Consider the following 20,781-nt stretch of genomic DNA (forward strand, 5'->3'; position numbering starts at 1 on the left):
TCTCTGCTTCTTCCTCACCTTCTAACACTGACTTCCAAATAAATAAATCTTTTGAAAAAATAACCATATTGTGTTATATTATCAATAATTACAAGTCAAAATTTAAAAAGCAGTACCATTTATAACCACATTCTAAAATGTAAAATACATAGGGATACATTGAGAGTAAGTCAGATCTGTACACTGAAAACTACAAACATCGGCAGGGGAAAATTGAAGACTTAGGTAAACAGAGGAAGCTCCCGTGTGTACAGAGAGAAGAATTAATAGTGTTATTCCAGTAAAGCAGATGATCCTCCATAATGCGGGTGTGCCTCACTGAGTCAGTTGAAGACAGTAAGGGAAAAGGCTGAGTTCCGTTAGAGGAACAATTCTGTGTCTCTAGACTGCCCTTGGACTCCAGGCTGCAGCATGAAGTCTTACTGGAAATTCTAGCCTGGCTGCCGGATATACAAACTCCTGACTCTCCTGCACCCACGACACAGGAGCCAACACACACACACACACACACACACACACACACACAGTTGGTTCTGCTGTTTGTCTGGACAACTCTGATTAACACAGCTCCATTCCCACTTGATGTCATTTAGACACACAGACTGAATGGAGATAGAACTAACTTTGTGACAAATTCCCTGTAATATTGCTTAAGATACGGGCCAGTCCTATGAAACCATGACACGGTACAAAGTTGTTTTTTAGTAACTTTCTGCCCACCCTATCCTTTCTGCTGCGTTTGTCCACCAGGGGCCCACGTGGCCCCCCTGAAGCTGAGGCTTCTCCTGTCTAGGACACTTCACTTCAGCTGTTCCTCTTCACATTCACAAACAGATCTTCACTGCCCTGTGTCAAACCCCTCCACGCCTGGGCGTCCTCACAGGGCTGCCCGTGCAGGCGACCGGCTGGCTCCTCTAACACTTACATCCTGAAGGGAACTTAGTCATCGATAAAAACTCTCTCGGTCCAGAGAAGAAGGCCATAGAGAAGGCCACCAGTAAGAAATAAAGTGAGCAGGCAATCAGAGGCCTCCCCAGGTCTTCTGATTCTAAGTTGGAGCTTCTTTCCAATCATCAGCCCTGCCTCTCGGCCTAGCACTTATTCTAGACACAGTACGGGCTGTGTGGCAGCCAACACTCTTTTGCAGGGGACCTTTGAGGCTCCAGCACTTTTTATTTCATTGAGCCTAGCCGGGGTCTGTAGGGATCTGGAATATTAGGCTTTTCACTTACACGTGTCGATTTCCTGTACCTGAGCACCAGCTGCCGGCTCTCCTTGACACACACATGAGCGATCTACCCGGAATTCTGTTTACACTAGTGTATCACTGAGGTGTTGTGCTCGTGTTCCCTGGGAAGGCTATATACATCGACATTGTTGATACCACACCCTATCAGATTCTATGCCTGCTCATCGTCTTTGAGCCATCTTGCAATTGTTTCTAAATTGCCGTGGATACATAAATTCTGTCCAATCTGGTGATGATTTTAATTGAATCCCTCCCTACTGTGGACAACCACTTTTGTCTCCCCTTGCAATTCATCTCAGCACTCCTTCACTTCACAAAACTGTGCTGTTTTGACCTTTCCTTTGAACAGATTATAACATCTGCCTGGTTCCCTCCTGTCATAGGAATAAAATCAATTATTTTAACACATTCGTCTTTATTTATGTATGCCAGTCATGATTTAACTTCCTCTGAACATGATGTTTAAACAGAGAAGATAAGAAGTACAGAAGTCCCGGTTATAGATTTGAACCAAAAGAGCACGCATACAGGAAGTCCTCAGACCAAAGCAGACCCAAGGCTCTTGGGTGGTCCTAAGAGGTGTGATGGGCTCAAAAATACAGCCACTTCCCTACCTGCAACTTCTGAAGTGCAACTATTGGTTCATGAAATGTGTTCATCTTGCACTTCACTAAGTAAAACTGTTTTCCAAAAACATCACACCTAATTATAACCTCACTATCAGAGTGTGAGAGTCCTCTTGCTCTCTCTCTGTGACAATCTAAGGGATTATCAGACTTATTGATCACTCCCAAAATAGGTATAAAATGGTATTGAATTGTGGTTTCAATTTGCATTTCCTTGATTACTAATGAGGCTGGATTTTCCCTTTGTTTTCAATGATGCTGACAATGAACACGATATACAGTGAATTTAATTTCTCTAATATTTTCCTGATTATTCATACTTACAGTGGAAAGGAAAGACAGTCATCTATTTTAGATAAAAAAATTTTTAGCATTAGAGATTGCTTATATTTTTAACCCCTTGTATTTTAATTTGTTTATCTCATTTTGGGCATTCTGCTCATCATTTTTAAGTTGTTTGGGAGAGGTATGCATCTTCTAGAGATGCTTTTGAAATCTCAGCCTGTAATATCTGAGCTCTGCCTTGATTCATCCCTCCAATGTGAGTTCGGTACCCAACGGCATGAAAACATCTGTTCCTCTACATGGAGATTTGCACATCACCAAGTTAACAGTAAGCTTTTTTTTCTCAAAATTAATGACACTTGCACAGACTGAAACATTTTTACTTTCACATTGCTAAAATTTTAAGTGGGGAGTGGGGCATGGCAATGCAGTGAGTTAAGCCATAGCTAGAATTTCTGCATCTCATGCTGGAGTACCTGGATTTGGGTGCTACCTCTGCTTCTGTTCCAGCTTCCTGCTAATATGTCTAGGAGACAGCAGATTATACCCAAATACTTGGGTTCCTGTCCCCCAGTTGGAAGACCTGATGGAGTTCCTGGCTCCTGATTTTGGCCTGGCTTACCCCAAGCTGTTGTAGGGGAGTGAACCAGAGGATGGAAGATAGCTCTCTCTTTCTCTGTCTCTGCCTTTCAAATAAATAAATCTTTTTTAAAAATTTTTAAATTTTTATTTGACAGATAAATAGTGAGAGAGAGAGACAGAGAGAAAGTCTTCCTTCCATTGGTTCACCCCCGCAAATGACCACAATGGCTGGACTACGCTGATCCAAAGCCAGGAGCCAGGTGCTTCCTCCTGGTCTCCCATGCGGGTGCAGGGGCCCAAGCTCTTGGGCTATCCTCCACTGCACTCCTGGGCCACAGCAGAGAGCTGGCCTGGAAAAGGAGCTAGAACCCGGGACTAGAACCCGGCGCCCATATGGGATGCCGGCGCTGCAGGCGGAGGATTAACCAAGTGAGCCACGGTGCTGGCCCCAAATAAGTATTTACAGAGTTACAATGAAAACTTTAGGCAAACATCTTCTTTTAGTATGGATCATTTTAGGGCTTTGGCATAATCAAGTTGCTTCCATTCATCACTTTCTAAATTAAACTGGCTTTTCATTTCCATTTATTTGTTCATTAAATAACACTTTAGGGTGGGTATCGTGGCACAGCAGGTTAAGCTGCTGCTTGGGACGCCCGCATCACATACTGGAGTGCCTGCTGTGAGTCCTGGCTACTCCACACTACCAATCCAGCTTCCCTGGGAAGCAGCGGATGATGGCCCAAGTGCCTGGATTCCTGCCACCCAAGTGGCAGACCTGGATGGGGTCCCTAGCTCCCGGCTTCTGCTTGGCCCAATCCTTGGCTGTTGCAGGCAATTGGGGAGATCTCTCTGTCTCTATCTCTTCCTCTGTCACTCTGCTTTTCAAATAAATAATTCTTGAAAAAAAAAAAAAAACCCAATGACTTTATATAAGACCTACTGATGTACCAGGCACAGGCAGAAGTATCAAATGTAGGAGAAATACAGATAACTGTCCTGCCCTCATAAAGCTTATGTTCTAGTGAGAGAGCCAAACATTAACAAAAATATGACAGGCATAATTTTGGGAAGGGACAAGGACTCTGAAGAATAATAATCAGAGTGGGGGCGACAGTGAGTATATTTTTGGCATGTACTTTGGCTGGCAGTCTTATGCAATCAGGGTAGTAAGAAAACTCAAGCCAGAGTTTAGAAAAAAAAAAAAAAAAAAAAAAAAAAAAAAGGTGTGCGGCTGGTGCTGTGGTATAGCGGGTAAACCCACCACCTGCCATGCCAGCATCCCATATGTGCTCCGGCTTGAGATGCCACTTCTGATCCAGCTCTCTGCTGTGGCCAGGGAAAGCAGCAGAAGATGGCCCAAGTGCTTGGGCCCCTGCACCCACATGGGAGACCTGGAAGAAGCTCCTGGCTCCTGGATTTGGATTAGCCCAGCCCCTGCTGTTGAGGCTGTTTGACGAATTATCCAGCAGATGGAGGATATCTGCTCTGCCTCCCTGTAACTCTGCCTTTCAAATAAATCGTGTATGTATGTATGTATGTATGTATATGTGTGTGTGTGTGTGTGTGTGTGTGTATATAAGATGTAACAGGGATGGAGGCTTAGATGCTTCTAAAGGAACATTTTGATCGGGGCTAGGGTGGGCATGGTGGTGATCAGACAGCTATGAACACAGAGTGGGCTGTCCTGGAGGCTAGCTTGTGAGTTCTCAGCTCCTGGAATTGTTTAATGGGAAAGCAGCTTGCTAACAAGGTCAAGAAGGTTGCCAAAGAAACTCCATGTATTTAGCCAGACAGATGGACTTGATGACCCTCAAGATTTCCTCTAGCAAGGATGCAATGTTGCCACTCCCTTGACTCCAAGAATTACCTCTGTGATTTTAGCCCTGAAGTTTACTGTTGATTTGATACTGTCACAATGGCAAAAATTAGTCTTATATTCAGGTAATAAGCTGGAGAACTTCTAAAATGTCCCTAGAAAGTCCATCTGCAGCTCTTAGAATCTCAATGGTCTCTTTCACAGGACATTGTCCTCAACTACACACCTAGGACAGTGGCTCTCGGCGTAGTCTCCAGGGTAGCAGCAGGAGCACCTGGAAACTTGTTAAAAATGCAAACTCCTTCTGTCTCTCTCACAGGTAGTCACATACACGTATACTCCCACTGAATCAGAAAATCGAGTGGGGCCCGGGAATCTGCATTGCAACAAGCCCTCCAAGGAGACGCTGAAGCTGGAGGAGTCGCTCACGTGGAGAACCACTGGCTCAGGGAAACGGAATCCTGGAGGTGAAGTGACTTGCCTCCAGGGCCATGGTTTATCTGAGAAAAGAAACTGGCTCCCACGTTCCTCCCTCATCTTTCCTCTTCATTAGGCCCAAATGGCTTACGGAATTTCTGAAGAACTTCATCTCCCCCTTGGGATAGGTCAAAACTGCTCAGCATTTACTGTAAATAAATCCTCACACATGTTTAATATTGAGGATTGTTTATTGTGCACTGCAGGCAAATAACTGGAAACAATTTCAGTATGTACCAGTAGAGGAACGGCTAAATAAATATGATAGGTTTCAATGAGATGGCTGAAAGGAATGTGTGAAGCTATGGAACATCATGGGCTCACATCTCACACACACTGTTAAATGGAAGAGCAAGCTGCCAAACAGGACAAAAAGTGTGATTTCAGTTAAAGTAAAAATGCAGTGTTCTCGCTCCCCATTTTTTTGCTCTGTGTGTGTGTACGTGTGTGTTTATATGCCCATGCATACATTCTAAAAGGATAAAGTTATCAAAAGAATAACCATGGCTGCTTAAGAGAAGGGCAATGGTTGGCCAAATGCTAACAAATGGAATTTAGAGAAAAAAGAAATTTTAGCTTTATGTGCAGTACTTAACATTTTTAGAGGAAACAGTATTCATGTATTTTTTTGCAATTAAAAATTACTTTCAAACATTAGGTAAAGATGTTATGGTTTAATTATAATTGCATCAAATCCCGATCAAAGACTCATGGATCTACTATTTGCTCAATTTCAGCATCTAAGTAGAAATGTTGCCAGTCACGCGGTGAGGACAATCAACACTTTTCCTGCTATAAAATATTCATTGAGGGACCCTCAGTCTGCATCAGTGGCAACCTAGACTGTCCACTCATGTTTTCAGAATACTGGACAATTACCTGAATAATCCAGTGGATACAAAATAATTTTCTCTTATGTAGATAATAGAGGTAGCAGAGCTATTTGGGCTTGATAATTTGATAATTATCCCCAATTGCCCATTTCCCTTTGTGTGTATAAAAATCCAGATTTAATTTATTAAGTTCTTTCTCACATTTACCATAGGCCCCTTTATAACTTTTTTCCCCTTCATATTTGGCCTTGAGTAAAGAGAACAGCTGGCCACCATCTGCTATAAAAAAAAAAAAAAAGCCATTATATCCATTACATCCTCGGGAAGACTCCAAAATTGGGTCTGGGATAAGAAGTTGTATTCATCCATGTGATTAGACTGCAAAAGTCCCAAGACTGTAAAGTCCTTCTGATGTGGTATGATTATAGCACTCTGTACACAATAGGTGCTTAATAATTGTTTTTGATGCTGAGGCTACTGCCTTCTCATAAGCTTTAAATGAGAGGCCTTCTAAGAGGAAGGGCACTGGGAATTATAATGGGAAACTGAGGCTAAGTTTATCTGCCAATTAATCTGTAACAGAAAGCTGAACTTCAGAGTGATTTTTCTATTTTACAATTAGCAAAATCATCAATAGACTTTTTTTTAAAGATTTATTTATTTATTTGAAAGGCAGAGTTACAGAGTGGCAGAGGCAGAGGCAGAGAGAGAGGGGGAGAGAGGGAGAAAAGGAAAGAGGGAGAGAGAGAGAAGTCTTCCACCTGCTGGTTCACTCCCCAGATGGCTGCAATGGCTGGAGCTGTGCTGATCTGAAGCCAGGAGCCAGGAGCTTCTTCCAGGTCTCCTACATGGGTGTAGGGGGCCCAAGGACTTGGGCCATCTTCTACTGCTGGAGCAGCAGGGACACGAACTGGCACCCATATGGGATGCCAGCACTGCAGCTGGTGGCTTTACCTGCTAGCCACAGCGCTGGCCCCACTGCTCTACTTCTGATCCAGCTCCCTGATAAGGCACCTGGGAAAGCAGGGGAGCATGTCACAAGCGCTTGAGCCTCTGCACCGATGCAGGAGACCAGGAAGAAGCTCCTGGCTCTTGACTTCCCTTTGGCCCAGCTCTGGCCATTGTGGCTCTTTGGGGAGTGAACCAGAAGATGGGAGATCTCTCTCTTTGTCTTTCCCTCTCTGTAACCCTGCTTTCAAATAAATAAAAAATAAATCTAAAAAAATGCTGTTATTGCCACAAACATTTCAAGGAGTCATTTTCAGAATCAATATCAGAGATTCCATTTTAAAAACATTGTCCAAATTGGTAAAGTTGTATCAAGTGCATGCTAATTTTTGGAAATAAACAAGATTAATTTAGAGATTAGTCTCAAAGGCAAGGTAATCAAAACTAGGTCTCTTATAAGTCAAATAAAATAATTACGGTCTAAGGTCTGAGGGAAGTTCCAAATAAAAAATATTTTGAGTAACAGTAGGATAATTAGAAGAAAATGTATGGTTTCTAAAGCCACTAAGAGGATCATGACACCCAAATCAATGAGTAGGAAAAACTGGTTTCCATTCCGTCTAGACTATAATTCTGTGCATCTGTATGTTCTCTCTGACATTGCCAGGGAATTCTACACATTTGTAATCCTTCATTAATTTCCCGAAAGGGAACATCTGAAAAGAGGAACATTTTAAATAATGTTTTTCACATTGGGGACATCTCAAATTGTCCCAGGATTACGGACTACAAAAATCCCACATAAAAGATAAGTGATCTTTCTTAGTTGGAAATTTCCTTTATTGTGGTATGCAAAACTCTGATGTCACAGACATAAAAAGAAACCTTCAAAGGAAATGGGGTGTGACTTGCAAGAAAAATATATACATTGGATAATGTTTATTTTTATTTTCAAGTTTCCTTATTTCTTAATTTTATTCATTCATACTTTAACAGGCAATTAACAAACGATGCCTGGGTAAAGACTGAGTATATACAATTATTTCTCTCCTTTCTGAATCTCCAATAAAATGTCAGCAAGGGTTTTTTGTTTGTTTGTTTGTTTTGTTTTGTTTTTAAAAAGGTAGACTTCTTTTTCTCAAAAAAGTATGTTTTGTTTTCATTTTTCTTTTGAAAGGCAGAGTGACAGGGGGAGAGAGATCCTGCACCTGCTGGTACACTCCCCAATTGTGTGCAGCAGCCAGGACTGGGCCAGGCCAAAGGTAGGAGCCCAGAATTTATCCAGGTCTCCTATGGGAGTGGCAGGGACCCAAGTACTTGAGCCATCATCTGTTGCCTCCCAGGCTGTGCATTAGCAGGGAGCTGGATTGTAAGCAGAGTAGCCAGGACTTTGATGTAGGCACCAGGCACTTTGATATAGGATGCAGGCATTCCTAGTGGTGACTTAAGCCACTGCTTCAAATGTCAGCCTCAAAGGGATTTTTTAAAAGGCATAAATCCTTAGTGAAGACAAAGAAAAAAGGAGCTAAGAAGTGGAAGTAAGATAAGCAAAATAAGCTTAAGACAGCTGGATCCTAAATCACAGCAGGGAAAGATGAAAAGTGAACTGACTTACCCTAGCAACCCTGCAGAAACTCTGAACTTGACAGACCCAGAAGCTTCTGAAGGTGATGGAGAAAGGCTCTAAAACAGGACAATTTCCTAAGAGTTAGTTAAGAGCCAGTTATATCCCCAGATTTTCCTCCTCGGCTCTGGAGAAAGAATTTCTAGAAAGAAGGTTCATGCCCGTAATCATTCAGAGTTGAGTGGTACTCAGCCGAAAACAGGGACTATGCGAGTGCTTGCACTTGCTGAATACTGGACTCCCAGCTTGCTTTTTACACTGGGCCTCCCAAGCCCTGGAAGCTGATCTGGGCAGAGGACTGAGCCATTTGAGTCTTTCAGGGGCCAAACACTGCATCAACACTAGGGAATCTGTTTTCATTTGGGTAGGGGCCATATGATGCCACGTTTGAGCCACTACACTCAAAGAGGATGTCACTGGAGTGCTACCAAGTCCATAATTCTGCCCAGAAGATGAATATGATTCTTCCAGGACCCCACTTATGACATTATACTTACTGCCAAAAGAAATGAGAGGAGGGGAAGACTTCCTTTTATTGTCCTGACAAGGCAGAAAGCAAGAGGTGAATTCGAAACCCAAAGACAAGTAAGTGGTCAACAACTTAATGCAATGATTACACAGGAAGAAGGAGAAACTTCAGAACCATGGAAACAGAAACAAGCCTTTGTTGAGAGATTAATAAACATTGTAACAGTGAGACTTTTGCAGTATGAACAGGAAAAAGCAGCCTTCTGGAGCAAAGCAATTACTAATAACTATAATTAAAGCACAACGAGAGACTGGGAAAGAGACCTTGACAAAGCAAAGTGAGATCCAGCACAGTCACATGTGGGACTAGAACATCATGGACCACACTGAGAGGATCAGAGAAATGTGTCACATGCAAGAAAATAGACTCAAACTGTCCCAGATTAGACGAGATTTTCCCAAACCCCTTAGTGAAGTAGAGCTGGAAACTTTTCAGGAGCCCACTATATATTATGTGAAGAATGAAAGCATGGCAAAATTAAACAAAAACTACGCTTAAGTTAAAGCTGCAGTAAACTGTACACAGTTCTTATTCCAAAGTTAACATCCGATAACTGGTAACACAATCTTGTTCTTAAGAGAATTCTAAGTGAAAGGGCTCCTACAGGGAGGTAGATAGCGGGGCTGGGGTAGACTTTCTGTACCATGTACAGTTGATTCTAGGGTATAGTACGACCATGGGTGTCTATTGTTTTCACCTATCCAGCCCCCTATCTCTTTTCTTTAACACAGTCTTACAGGCATGGGTCAAGTGGCCCCTGGTGCTTGACTCAAGACCGTGCCAATCACCCCTGGGTATGGTGATAAGTTCAAGGGTGGCATGTGATCCAAGCTGTGACAACTAGAAAGTTTCTTACATGAGAACTTGAGAAAATCTCATGCTGTTGCTAAGCCTACGGTTTGCTTCCCATAGCAGCTTCCAGGGACCACCTTTGCCAACGTGCAAGGAAGGCTGCCTAGATGATAAGCAGCTCAAAAGAGAGAAAAACAAAGCTGATAGAAGGAAAAAGACAATGATCTGATAAAATTTTTTGATGTCCTGGAAGAACACATATTTTTGGACTTGCCAATTTTATAAGTGAATACTTCCAAACCTCTTTTAATTTTTGCTTCAACTAGTTTGAGTTGAGTTTCGGTCCCTTGTAATTGAGACATTCTTGATGCCAGGCAAGCAGACTGATTTTACAGAACAGTGCCTTCATCAGAAGTACTGATGCTGGGGCCAGTGCTGAGGTACAGTGGGTTAATCGCCCTGGCCTGAAGTGCCTGCATCCCATATGGGCGCTGGTTCGAGTCCTGGCTGCTCCACTTCCAATCCAGCTCTCTTCTATGGCCTGGGAAAGCAGTGGAAGATGGCCCACATGGAAGACTGGGAAAAAGCTCCTGGATCTTGACTTGGGATCGGCGCAGCCCCAGCCATTGTGGCCAATTGGAAAGTGAACCAGCAGATAGAAGACCTCTCTCTCTCTCTCTGTCTCCCTCTCTCCCTCCCTCCCTCCCTCTGCCTCTGCCTCTCTCTGTGTAACTCTGGCTTTCAAATAAATAAATAGATCTTTAAAAAAAAATAAAAAAAAAGATGTCCTTTAAAAAAAAAGTACTGATGCTGTGTTAGGAAGCTCCAAGTGGTTCCTTTTTTTCTGGAGTGTGAGCTGAGAGGTGGAGAGACAAGAAACAAGAGGCTGGGATTGGAGATAGTTAGAGAGTCTTCTTCATCATATTGTTTATCTAGGTTTGGAGTCCCAGAAAAACCACTCTTTGTTATAGAGAAAAAGAAAAAAAAATTGTTTAAAGTCATACTTTCAATGGGTTAACTTTTAATGGTAGTGCTTTCAAACTGGGTTAGAGGTGGTTATACGGTTTCTTGCCTTTTATTGATAAAGCATACCATGACATACCTGAAAGCGTAGGGCTCTATCAACCTAGGTTGGACATTACAATGCAAGTCACACTTAACCTCAACCAGGCCAGCTCCAGATATGTCAAGCACTTCAAAAGATCAAAGACCAAAGGGCCAGTTAGGAAACAGTAAAAGAAAATAGTGAAGAGATGTATAATTTGGGACATGCTCAGGCTGACTTGCCCCAAGTGGTGGAGTTGGAAGCATACCAGGGGATTCCAATTCAATCCCATCGAGGTGGCATGTACCAATGCCATCTCACTGTTCCAGGTGATCAATTTCAGTTCACAGTTGGTCATGGTGGAGGGACTGGGAGTCAAAGGGAGCACATAGACAAGTCTAGTACCTGCTAACGCTAACCGATGGAGTAAATAAAGGGGAGAGTGATCCAACATGGGAAGTGAGATACTCAGCAGACTCATAGAATGGCAGATGTCCTAAATAGCACTCTGGCCTCAGAATCAGCCCTAAAGGCATTCGGAGCTGGCTGAAAAGCTCATGAGAGTATTTCAGGCACGGAAAGCCAAGACACTCTGGCAAAAGATCTCTGTGAGTGAGATCCCAGTGGAAAGAACAGGTCTTCAAAGAAGGAGGTACCTTTCTCTGAAGGGAGGAGAGAACCTCCACTTTGACTATGACCTTGTCTAAACAAGATAAGAGTCGGAGAACTCAGAGGGCTTCCATAGCCTTGGAAACTCATGACTGGAGCATAGGGAGATTACTGATGCCATAGACAGGAGTGTCAATTGGTAAAGTCAACAACAGGAGTCACTGTGCACTTACTCCTCATGTAGGATCTCTATCCTTAATGTGCTGTACATTGAGATTTAATGCTATAACGAGTACTCAAACAATATATTTCACTTTGTGTTTCTATGGGGGTGCAAACTGTTGAAATCCTTACTTAATGCATACTAAACTGATCCTCTGTAAAAAAAAAAAAAAAAAAAAGAAATTATCAATTCCCAACTTGACTCTCACTGGGATTAAACATGACAATAGGTCTGCTCTGATTTCATCATCATTTAAAAAAAAATCATCTATTATTTTTCACTTTATGTTTCTGTGTGGGAGCAAACTGTTGAAATCCATACTTAATGTATACTAAGCTGATCTTCTGTATATTAAGATAATCGAAAATGAATCTTGATGTGAATGAAAGGGGAGAGGGAGTGGGAAAGGGGAGGGTTGTGGGTGGGAAGGACGGTATGGGGGGGAAGCCATTGTAACCCATAAGTCGTACTTTGGAAATTTATATTCATTAAATAAAAGTTTAAAAAAAAAAAAAGAAAATAGTGATGGAGAAAGGGTTAGAGTTTGGTTCAACTCCACAAACATGCATTAAACACTTCATTTGTTCCAGGTACTACAGTAGGCAGTGCAGACACAAAGTGGGCTGAAAAGTAACCCTGCCTCGGAAGCAGTTGAGTTTCACAGAAGAGGCAGATAAATGCTTTCCAGAGTAGTCAGTGCTACCAAGGAAGCTCACCTGACTTTCTGAGGAAGTCAAGGAGGACACACACAGAGGAGAAGGTCCGTTCAAAGTCCTGGGGACTGAGCAGGGGTGAGTGAGCATAGGCCAGGGGGAGTACAGTGGGAGCGCAGGCACAGGAAAACAGAACCATGTGGGTGTCTAGGGAGCTCCAAGGAGTTTGGTTTGGCCTCGGTGTGACAGGAGACGTAGCAGAGAGAAGAGACTAAAAATGTGGGGCAGGAGCCAAATCAGGCAGACATCCCTACACCAGGAAGAGGGACTGATGTTCACCCACGGGGTCTGAGTGACTGTTTTAATCAAGGAAACAGCATTCTCAGATGAGAGCTGACTAACAGCACTTGGGGAAATGGAATAGGCCATCCAGGAAGCTGCAGCAACAGTGTGAGCAAATGAGCTCTAAAAGTCACAGGAAAGAAACTCAACCGAGTACAATTCAGAGCCCAGAAATAAACTGTGAACATTTATGCTCAAGTGAGTTTTCAAAAAAGATGACAAGATAACTCCAAGGGGGGAAAAATGGCATTTTTAACAAATGTTTAGGGTAACTGAATATCTATATACATAAAAATGAAGTTAGACCCCCTACTGCATACTAAATACAAAAATTAACTCAAAATAGATCATAGACCTAAATATAAGAGCTAAAACTATATAATCTTAGAATAAGCATAGGAATAAGTCTTTGTGATGGTTTCCTAAATAGGACACAAAATATGTAAGTGATAGAAGAAAACACAAATAAATTAATTTCATCAAGATTAAAAACTTTAATGCTTCAAAGGATACCAACAAGAAACTAAAAGGCAAATCTTTTATTTGATAAAGGACTAACATCCAGAATATATAAAAATCACCAACAAAAATGGGCAAAGGATTTGAATGTTTCTACAAAGAAGATCAAAAAATGATCAATAAGCACATGAAAAGATTCTCCAAATCACTGTCATTACAGAAATGCAAACCAAAATGACAATGAGAAACCCCTTCACAGCTACTAGGATGGCTAGATTATAGAACAATAATAACAAGTGTTGACTAGGATGGAGAGAGGTGGGACTCTCCTAACATTGTTGGTGGGAATGTAACCAGGTGCAGTCGCTTTGAACATGGGATTACCATAAGACCCAGCAATTCCCCTATAGAGCTATATATGCAAAAAAGGTGAAAACAAATATTCACATAACAAGTTGGACATTGGGGCGAGTGTTATGGTGCAGCAATGCCAGCATCCCATAACAGTGCTGGCTTGAGTCCCTGCTGCTCCACTTCTGATCCAGCTGCCTACTAATATGCCTCAGAAGGCTGCAGAAGATAGCCCAAGTAGTTGGGCCCCTGCTACCCATGCGGGAGATCAGGATGGGGTTCCAAGTTCCTGGTTTCAACCTGGCCCAGCCCTGGCCATTGCAGCCATTTGTGGAGTGAACCAGCAGATGCAAGATCCCTCTGTTTGTCACTCCCTCTTTTTCTGTAATTCTTTCAAATAGTCTTTTTTTTATTTAAAAATAAGAATTAAAGGTTTATAAAATGTTTTAGTGGCTTTATACATAAAATCCCAAAGCAGAAACAATGAAAAAACTCCTCAGCTGATGAATGAATAAATAAAATGTGGGCAATTCATACAAGGGAATATCATTCATTTACAAAAAGAAATACAATATAGATGCATGGTGCACATGGATGCATTTGAAAATATGCTAGGTTAAAAAGCCAGATGCAAAAGGCTACTTGTATGATTCCATTTCTGTGATGAATGTTCCAAACAGGCAGATCCCTGGAGACAGATTATCGATTGCCTTGGGCTGGTGGGGGAGGATGGCTAAGGGTTTCTTTTTAGGTAGAAGAAAGAGCAGGAGGAAGAGAATGAGATGAAGGAGACCCCAGGGCAGCACGGCTCTCCAAGCCATCACGAGAAGACACGGAAGATGCCAAAGAAAAGAAAGGGGAGAGTTTCCTCCTGTTCTGCGGACACTGATTTAACCCTGGTTCTGAATCAGGTCCAGTGCACTCAACTGGAAGATGAGGACGATGAGCGTCCCTGGAAGACTTAGAGGCTAAGGAAGACCCAGGAACCTGCACGCAACCCCAGAAAGCCTTCAGGAGGTGGGCTCCGTGTATTCCTTACTTCTTGTCCTGCAGACCAGGAAACACCCCTTAGAAAAATACTGGGTTACTTGCCAAACACTTTATACAAGAGGGGAATGGAACTCTGAGCTCCTCACTAAACTGCATGGTTTACAATAGTTTCATAACCAAACCACTAGCCTTGGCCCTATCCTTTGGACATTTGCAGAGACACACCCCGACATATTCGGTCACACGTATCTACCCTGCTGTAGACCACAGTCCACTGCCCATGAGGACAACAAACATTCGCAGTCATTTCCTGTGATTTCTCTCAACAGTCTGGCTTCTGGGAACACTCAGCTACCTGCCCAGCACTGCCAGGTGGCTTCTTTCATGCCTAGTTGAGAACAGACAAAGACTTCCAATTCACCTGGCCTCACTGATGAGAGGGTGTTGGGGAGGCCCTTTCTCAAAACCTCTGCAAGTATAGGGTAAAGGGAGGGTACTTCCAAAGTCATTTTCCCAGGAAACTCCAGGACGATAGGGATAAGGAAGCGTTTCAGGGTTGGCCAAGTCCACAGACATCAGTAACCTGGGGAGCGGGGAAGCCCTTCCCAAATCTGGAACCCACCAACAGAATCCCTGAGAATGCTGTTTCAAGTTTCAGTCCAGCTGCCAGAAAACAGGACAAAGCAAAGAGTAACATGAAACAAGTCTATCTGGTATTTACCTCTACGGTTCAACCTCCAATGGCTCTGCTCCCTGCCTTTGATTGTCTTGTCTGCATATTTCCTGCTAACAGTTTACAAAACAGCACTCTCCAACAGGAAGATAAGAAGCGCACTTATTTGTTGAATAACATCAAGGGGGAAAACTGCTAGTTCATCCATTTTGTTGTTAAGTTACTCTAAAGGATCAAAATACCAATTAACTTGCTGGCTCAGAAATCTTTGATATCCTTAGATTTACTGACATTTTGAAGCTCCTGTTCATTCTTGCCTAATGGTCTTCCGATTATGAACAAAGAAGTGCCAATCTGTTTAGCATTTGACCTGTTTTCTGAAATATTTTTATGTATTCAACACCATGAGGCTAAAAATACTTGACTAGTCATATTCATGTGCTAAAATAATCTTTTTTTTCCTGTTCCACCTCTAAGTTTAAGAGGAAAAAAAGAGACTCAAATGCACTTTTTAAAAAAAGCTGCTTCATTCTTATTTTTAACTTAAGAGCTTTCATTGTAAGGAAATTTTTTTTTTCATGTAATTTAACAGAGTTTGGGAAACTTGATGAAGCCAACTATCATATTTAGGATTAGCAAAAGCTAATCTGAGAAAAAGTCGGGAAAACAACCTTGGAAATGTGCTGCAGAGTGGACGTAAAAAAGACTGATGGAGTGGGACAGACATGTCAATGGACTTGGCTGTCTCTGAGCATCCTGGACAGCAGTGCCTCGCAGAGGTGTTTACTATTGTTGTTGCTCCTTATTTCTCCCCAGATAATTCTGTGAAATTACATCTCAGAGAATCTCTGTGGCAGTTGGTAGCACAGAGCAGATTTTCATTCTGAAGTAAAGGCAGCTTCCAGGTTTAGGAAATCCCATACAATTTATTTCAATAAATATCAATCGAGGGGCAGGCATTGTGGCACAGCGCGATGCTTGGATCCCTTACTTGGGGTACCAGTTTGCATCCTGGCTGCTCTGCTTCTGCTCCAGCTTCCTGCTAATGGGCCTGGGAAGGCAGTGAAAGATGGCCCAAGTGCCACCTGCGCTGGAGACCCAAATGGAGTTATAGGCTCCTTCCTGGCTCTGATCCAGGCACTGCAGCCATTAGGGGAGTGAATCAGCGAATGGACGTTCACTCTCTGTGTGTGTCTCTACCACTCTGTGTCAGTAAATCTACCTGTCAAATAAATAATAAACCCTCTTTTTAAACAAATATCGATTGAATGCGAGATTAAGAATATGGGTGCTGAAACCAGACTGCTTGGGTTCAAATCCTCATTCTGCTGTTTATAATATGGGACTTTGGGAAAGCCACTTAATTTCTTTGTATGCCCCAATTTCCTCATCTGTAAATGGGGATGATAACAGAGGGTCACTTGTCGGGCTGTTCCAGGGATCAAATGAGATTATATATTTCAGAAGAGTGTCCTAAAATATCCTGTCCCCTGAACGTATCCTGTGCTGTGGTAATTACCATAGTGCCTCCTGTCAGGCCCTGGAAGAGGAGTGGGTCCTGAGGTGCATTCAAAGCCACTCACTGGGAGGATCCTTTCTTCCTAGCCATGAATCACCCAGAGAATTTGAAGTCTAACACTTGATAGTCTGTAAATATCAAAACTTTAAAAATAATCATCTCACCGATATTTCACCTCTTTGCTTAAATTTATTCCTAAGTACTTTATTTTGGTAGCTATTAAAAATGAGGTTGCAGGGCCGGTGCTGTGGCGTGGCGGGTATAGCCTCTGCCACTGTCCTCTGGGTCACTGCAGCTTCACTGGGGCACAATAAAAAGGCAACGTTGAAGTAGCTAATAGGCCTATGACTTGTTTGGCAGCAAGCGGGCAGTCACAGCCGAGGAGGAGCTATATTTAAAACAATGAATCTGGGGGCCAGCGCTGTGGCACAGTGGGTTAAAGCCCCGGCCTGCAGGGCTGACATCCCATATGGGCACCCGTTCGAGTCCCGGCTGCTCCACATCCTATCTAGCTCTCTGCTATGGCTTGGGAAAGCCATGGAAGATGGCCCAAGTGCTTGGGCCCCTGTACCTGTGTGGGAGACCTGGTAGAAGCTCCTGGCTCCTGGCTTCAGATTAGCTTAGCTCTGGCCATTGCAGCCATTTGGGGAGTGAACCAGCGGATGGAAGACCTCTCTCTCTCTCTCTCTCTCTCTGGCTTTACCTCTCTATGTAACTCTGTCTTTCAAATAAATAAAATAAATCTTTAAAAAAACAACAAATCTGCAAAGCTGCTGGCCTGACCTTTTCACAAACTCCTCAAAGCGGATGCGGTGGGAGTAGCCCTGCCGGCGAATGCTGACTGTCTCCAGGATTCCGGTGGAGCGAAGCTGGGCCAGCACCCTCTCTCTGGAGAACCGCAGGGCCTCTCGGTGGTCATTGGGTTTAATGCAGCGCACAAAGTGGGGCTGTCCCACCACCATTTTGGAGAGCAGATCCATCAGCGAATACTGCCAGGGAGAAAACGCAGGAGGTTACTGGCAACCATCCCACCATCACCATGCAGGCTTGCAGGGACCTCCTGAGCAGCCTGAGGCTCGGGCATGACTCACAGACCCCACTGAGGCAGAACACAAGATCAAGATCAGCAGTAGGAACTGCTAATGTAAGTTCTGCTTAGAGCTGCCTGCAGATTCCAAAGCATTCTTCAAATATCACCAGTGCCAAGTTATATGCCCTGTTGCGGGAACACAGCTAAGAATACGTTCTAGATTACCCAGAATTCTCAGAACTAGAATGTGATACTCCACAAACTGCCATTGAAAATATCCACAGAAGCGTCTAGGTTCAATTCCCAGCTCTACTCTTGATTCCGGAGTCTTGGTGCCTTCTGAGAGGCAGCAAGTGATGACTCAAGTCCTTGGATCCCTGCCACCTATGTGGGAGACCTGGATGGAATTCTGGGCTTCTGGGTTCTCCTAGATCAGCCCCGGCCGTTGCAGCCAACTGGGGAGTGAACCAGTGGATGGAAGACCTCTCTATCTGTCCCTCTCTCTTTGTATTACTCTGCCTGTCAGATAAATCTTGACAATAAAAAAACATATATATATATCCACAGAGCATTTAGGTAAGAGAAAGAACTAAGTGTGTTCAAATTGGAAAAGAGGAAGTCAAATTGTCATTTTTGGCAGATGACATGACTATAAATATATATAAAACCCCAAAGATTCCACAAAAAAAAAAAAACAATTAGAACTAATAAACAAATTCAGCAAAATTGCAGCAAAGTCCACGTGCAAAACTCAGCAGCATTGTCATACATCAATTACAAATAATCTGAAAGAGAAATCAAGAAAGCAACCCCATTTCTTTTTTTCTTTTTAAATATTTATTGACTGATTTGAAAGGCAGAGTTAGAGAAAGGCAGAGGCAAAGAGAGAGAGGTCTCCTATCTGCTGGTTCACTCCCCAAATGATCACCATAGCTGGAGCTACGCCCATCCAAAGCCAGGAGCCAGGAGCTTCTTCCAGGTCTCCCACGCGGGTGCAGGGACCCAAGCACTTGAGCCATAGCAGAGAGCTGGATGGGAAGCAGAGCAGCTGGGACTGGAACCAGTGGTCAAATGGGATGCTGGCACTGCAGGCAGAGGCCTTACCTGCTACACCATAGCACCGGCTCTGCAAACCCATTTTCAATAGCTACCAAAATAAAGTGCTTGGGAATAAATTTAAGCAAAGAGGTGAAGTATCAGCAAAATGAAAGCTATAGGACACCAATGAAAGAAACAGAAGAGGAACCAGAGAAATGAAAAATCCTGAGTCCCTGGATTGGGAGAGTCAGTATCAAGGTCTATATTCCCCAAAGCAGCTTACAGATTCGATGAAATCCCTATCAAAACACCAATGACATTTTTCCTAGAATTAGAAAGGATGCTGCTAAAATTTGCATGAAACCACCAAAGACCCCCCAAAATCAAAGTAATCTTGAGAGTTAAAAAAACCCAACAGGAGTCATTATGTTACCTGCCTTTAAAATGCATTACAAAGCTACAGTAATTAAAATAGCATGTTGTTGGCATAAAAATAGAAATATAAACCAGTAGAACAGAATACAGAGCCTAGAAGTAAACTCATGCATTTACAACCAACAAATCTCTTTCTAAAAAACTTTTATGTATTTATTTTCATTTTATTTTAAAGGCAAACAGAAAGACAGACTGTCACACACACACACACACTCTTCCATCTGCTAGTTCACTCCTCAAATGCCTACAACAACCAGGACCACACCAGGGTGAAGCCAGAAACCAGGAACTCAATCTGGGTCTCCCATATAGTGCAGGGACCCATGTACTTGAGCCATCACCTGCTGCCTGCCAAGGTGAGCTTTATCAGGAAGACGGATCAGAAGCAGAGGAGCTGGGATACAAACCAGGCACTCCAATATGGGATATAGGCATGTGCAGTGGTGACTTTAATTAATTATTTTCTTTAAGTTTAAACAGTAATTAACCAGTTTTCAATATTGTTTTCACTGAGGGTTTTGATGGGTTTGGCATCTCAGGAATAGTTGTGAGATGACGACTTGTAAATTTTTAAAAAATTTTTTTAGGATTTATTTTTTATTTAAGTGAAAGGCAGAGTTACAGAGAGAGATATCTTTCATCTGCTGGTTCGTTCCCCAAATGGCTGCAACAGCCAGCGCTGGTCCAGGCCAAAGCCAGGAGCTATATATTTAGTAAATATAAATTTCCAAAGTACAGCTTATGGATTACAATGGCTTTCCCTCCCCCCATAACTTCCCTTCCACCCGCACCCCTCCCAACTCCCGCTCCCTCTCCCCTTCCATTCACATCAAGATTCATTTTCAATTATCTTTATATACAGAAGATCAATTTAGTATATATTAAGTAAAGATTTCAACAGTTTGCACCCACACAGAACATAAAGTGTAAAATACTGTTTGAGTACTAGTATCTGGAACACATCATGCTGAGTGAAATAAGCCAGTCCCAGAGGGACAAATATCATATGTTCTCCCTGATCGGTGACAACTAACCGAGCACCAAAAAGGAAACCTGTTGAAGTGAAATGGACACTATGAGAAACAGTGACTTGATCAGCCCTTGTCCTGACTGTTGATGTACAACATTTAGATCTTTCGTCTATTCTGAGTTGATTTTTGCACAAGGTGAGAGATAGGGAGCTAGTTTTATTCTTCTGCATGCAGATATCCAATTTTCCCAATACCATTTATTGAAATGGCTGTCCTTTGGCATGTTCTTTTTTTTTTTTCTTCTTCTTCTTTAAGATTATTTGAAAGCAGAGTGACGGAGAGAAAGGAGGAGAGACAGAGACAGAGAGACATTGAGATCTTCCATCTGATTGTTTACTTCCCAAATGACTGCAACAATCGAGGCTGGGCCAAGTCAAAGCCAGGAGCCAGAAACTCCATTCTGGTTGCCCACATGGGTAGCAGGAGTCCAAGTACTTGGGCCACCTTCCATTGCTTTCCCCAGCACATCAGCTGGGAGGTGGATTGGAAGCAGAGCAGCCAGGAATGGCACCAGCACTCTGATAGGAATGCTAGCATCATGAGTGGTGGCTTAACAGGCTGTGCCACAAGATTGGCCCCCACAGTGCATGCTTTTTAGTACCTCTGTCAAAGATCAGTT

The 20,781-nt window shown here is 42.9% G+C and overlaps 1 protein-coding gene across 15 annotated transcripts in view; it reads right to left on the bottom strand.

Moving 5' to 3' along the window:
- The window catches only part of MYO3B (myosin IIIB), a 478,997-nt gene that overhangs the window by 180,117 nt on the left and 278,099 nt on the right, over positions 1-20,781 (bottom strand). For 14 of the 15 annotated variants that reach the window (XM_070070710.1, XM_070070712.1, XM_070070711.1 and 11 more), the window contains one exon: positions 17,412-17,617. The exons of the other annotated variant lie outside the window; for it this stretch is intronic. In XM_070070710.1, coding sequence (XP_069926811.1) covers positions 17,412-17,617 — 206 coding nt within the window. The remainder of the gene's footprint in view (positions 1-17,411; positions 17,618-20,781) is intronic. 15 annotated transcript variants of the gene reach the window in all.

The sequence above is a fragment of the Oryctolagus cuniculus genome, chromosome 3, assembly GCF_964237555.1.
Source record: "Oryctolagus cuniculus chromosome 3, mOryCun1.1, whole genome shotgun sequence".
Lineage (NCBI taxonomy): Eukaryota > Metazoa > Chordata > Mammalia > Lagomorpha > Leporidae > Oryctolagus > Oryctolagus cuniculus.